This window comes from Mus caroli, chromosome 10, assembly GCF_900094665.2.
Source record: "Mus caroli chromosome 10, CAROLI_EIJ_v1.1, whole genome shotgun sequence".
NCBI lineage: Eukaryota > Metazoa > Chordata > Mammalia > Rodentia > Muridae > Mus > Mus caroli.
The window spans coordinates 71696423-71699362 of NC_034579.1; the positions used below are offsets into that span (position 1 = coordinate 71696423).

Here is a 2940-nt window from a genome sequence, read left to right on the forward strand (position 1 = left end):
GTGTGTGTGTGTGTGTGTGTGTGTGTGTGTGTGTGTACATGTACATATGTGTGTGTGCAAATGCATATCTGTGTCACATGCATATATTTGGGGGCATCAGCCTCAGGACAGCTGTCTAGCTTGATTTTTGGGGCGAGGTCTCTCAATTGGCCTGGGGTTTGCTAATTTGGTGAGGCTGGCTGACTAGTGAACCAAGGTGATTTCCCCCCTGGCTCCACCTCCCCAGTGTCTGGGTTAGAATCCAGTGTGGCCGCCCTGCCTGTGTACGTGTGATCCTCGGGTTGAGTCCTGGTTCTTGAGCACTTTGCAGACTTGGCTGTTTTTCTCAGCCTGGGCTGCTTTTCCCCCAGAGTTATTTTGTATTATTTCTTAAATGTATATATATGTGCATCTGTACGGGTATATATATGTGTGTCTTAAGTGCAAGTGCCCACAGCTGCTAGCAGAGCTGGAGCCTCCTGAAGCCGGAGTTAAAGTGCTTACAAACTCTCCACTGTAGTGCTGAGACTCAGACTCAAGCCCCTGCAGAGCGGTGTGTTCTCAACAGCTGAGCCACCCTCCCATCCTGGCTTGCCTTGGGTTTTGTTTTGTTTTGGGACAATTTTATCTTGTGTAGACCAGGTTGCTCTAGACACTAGGCTTCACTACATCCAGATAAGTTTGTACGTTGAGAAAGTCTTTTCTAGTAAGTAAAGATGACTTTTGAATCAATACCTTATTTCCCCTCCATTTGGCATCTTCAGTTCTCTGTGGAGCTGTGGATCTAACATGGATCCTGTCTGTGGAAATCCTGTGGGAAGGTCTTTCTGTCTTAGATCTGCTCAGACAGGGAAGCAGAGTTTTTTATTTTTTTTAAACATATATTTTAATTTTTAAATTTTTTTCTATGCTGCGTATGCTGGTCTCCAACTTTAGATCCTGCCTCGACAGTGTGGATGTTGAGACAGGTGTGCCACCCTGCCTACTTTGCTGTTGATGCGGGGCCTGGGTCTCTCAGGCAGGGCCAGTTTTTACTGCTGTGCTGGCTGTTGCAAGATGATCTCACCCATGCTAATGCAGGAAGCTTATAGCCAGGATTCCTGCCCTACTGACTTTTTATAGTGGACAGTGTCCACGGTCTCCTGAACTGCCGATGTGGGTCACATTAGTAAGGTTTGGACTGGAGGGGTGGGTGTCTGGCAGCATCCCACCCACTCCTAGGTCCCTGCCGCCAGGTCTCAGTCAGCATCCCCATCTCTAGGACCTGAGCAGGACTTCTGTGATGGCTTGGCCCATTTATTTACACAAAAGGACATGGGTGGTGCAGATTGGAGTCTTAGAGTCCGGTGGGACTGCTGTGGCCTTAGGCTGCTTGTGCATTGAGCATGAGTTGAGGATCACATGTGTGCCCTATCTGTTCTAAAAGTCACACCTTAGACATAATTGAAAATTCAAAATGTCCTTTGAACTATATTCCGTAGCTTCTCATCTGTGTGCATAGTCTTCTTGATTACCGTCTGCCAGAATTGACACCTTGAGTCCTCATAGGAGCTGGACCACATGCCCACGGTCACCTCCATAGTACCTGCAGCGTGCTTGAGTTTCTCTATGGTACAGTTACTGTGCACAGCTCTGCGGCTATGCTTGTGGCTGTGTTTGTGCCTTAGACTGAAAAGGACTGAGATGGACTCTCCAGGGAGAGAAAGCAGCAGTCCTTTAGATTGTTCATGCACCATTTTAGGCTGTGGTAGTATCCCTTTTGCACATCTGAGTTATGGCTGGCATTGCAAATGTGTCTCTTTCCTGATTTTCAGGGGCCCTGAAGACACTTGTTTTGAGTTTGGTGTTTTTCCCGCCATCCTGAGTTTCCCACTTGACTACCCCTTGAGCCCTCCGAAGATGAGATTCACCTGTGAGATGTTCCATCCCAACAGTAAGTGTGTCTAAATGAGGTTGACAGGCAACAGAGTGCCAGCCACGCTGTTAAGAAAGGCAGGGAGGGCCTGCAGGCACAGGGCTGCAGCACTTCTCTACAGTGGCCCTCAACTCTAAGCTGTGACCAATGAGTTACGGTGTGAGCACCAGGACTGCCATTTTGAGGTCAGCTTAATGTAGAGGGGAAATGCACACACTTAACACTGTGTTAATGGGCTTACTAGAATTTTGAGGCCGTGAGTGCTTTGTGTCCTACATTGGCCTTTGTTACAGTGTCATTTTAATGGCGAACATTTGGATTTGGGCTAGAGAGGTGGCTTAGTGGTTTAGAGCACTTGCTGCTCTTGCAGAGGACCCAGCACATTAGTTGCCAGCACCCACATTGTTGCTCACAACTGAGGCTCCTGGGAATCTGGTTCCTCTGCTCGCCTCTCTGGAGCCAGGCTGTTGTATAGTACACAGACGTGTACACAGCAAAACAGTTGTGCACATTAAACAGTGGGGGCCAGACCAGTGGTTCTACTGCAGAGCAGAGGGCACGCTGTAGTTAGCCTGAATGTAGGCACCGAGGACATGTTAGGAATCCCTAGACAAACAGTTCCTGTCACTCAGGCTTGGAATGGAGCACTTGTGCTGTGTTGAGTGGGAAGTAGGTGAGGACTCACTGGTACTCTTGAGTTCCATCTCTGTCTCTATGGGGCCCATAATACTGTCAGCGACTATGCCCTGATTGGGAGTAGGGGTTTCTTTCTTCCTTTTACTAGTAGCTATTATACATAAGAGAAGTTTGATGGAGAATTTATATTCAGGATGGCCTTGAACTCCTGATCTTCCTGTCTGTCTCCCAAGTGCTGACTTCCATGCACCTTTGCCCAAGCCAAACTTACCTAAGAGAAATGGACAGTGGTGGTGTATTTCAATGATGGCATTTAGGATAATGTTTCTTCTTATAAATGTTTTTCTTTTTCTTTCTTTCTGTCTTTATTTATTTTTGGTTTTCCGAGACAGGGTTTTTCTTTTTTTTTT

General features: G+C 47.2%; 1 protein-coding gene across 1 annotated transcript in view; it reads left to right on the top strand.

Annotated features, from left to right (window-relative positions):
* The window catches only part of Ube2g2 (ubiquitin conjugating enzyme E2 G2), a 23858-nt gene that overhangs the window by 17363 nt on the left and 3555 nt on the right, over positions 1–2940 (top strand). The window contains exon 4 of the mRNA XM_021174042.2: positions 1794–1912. Within this exon, the coding sequence (XP_021029701.1) occupies positions 1794–1912 (119 nt within the window). The remainder of the gene's footprint in view (positions 1–1793; positions 1913–2940) is intronic.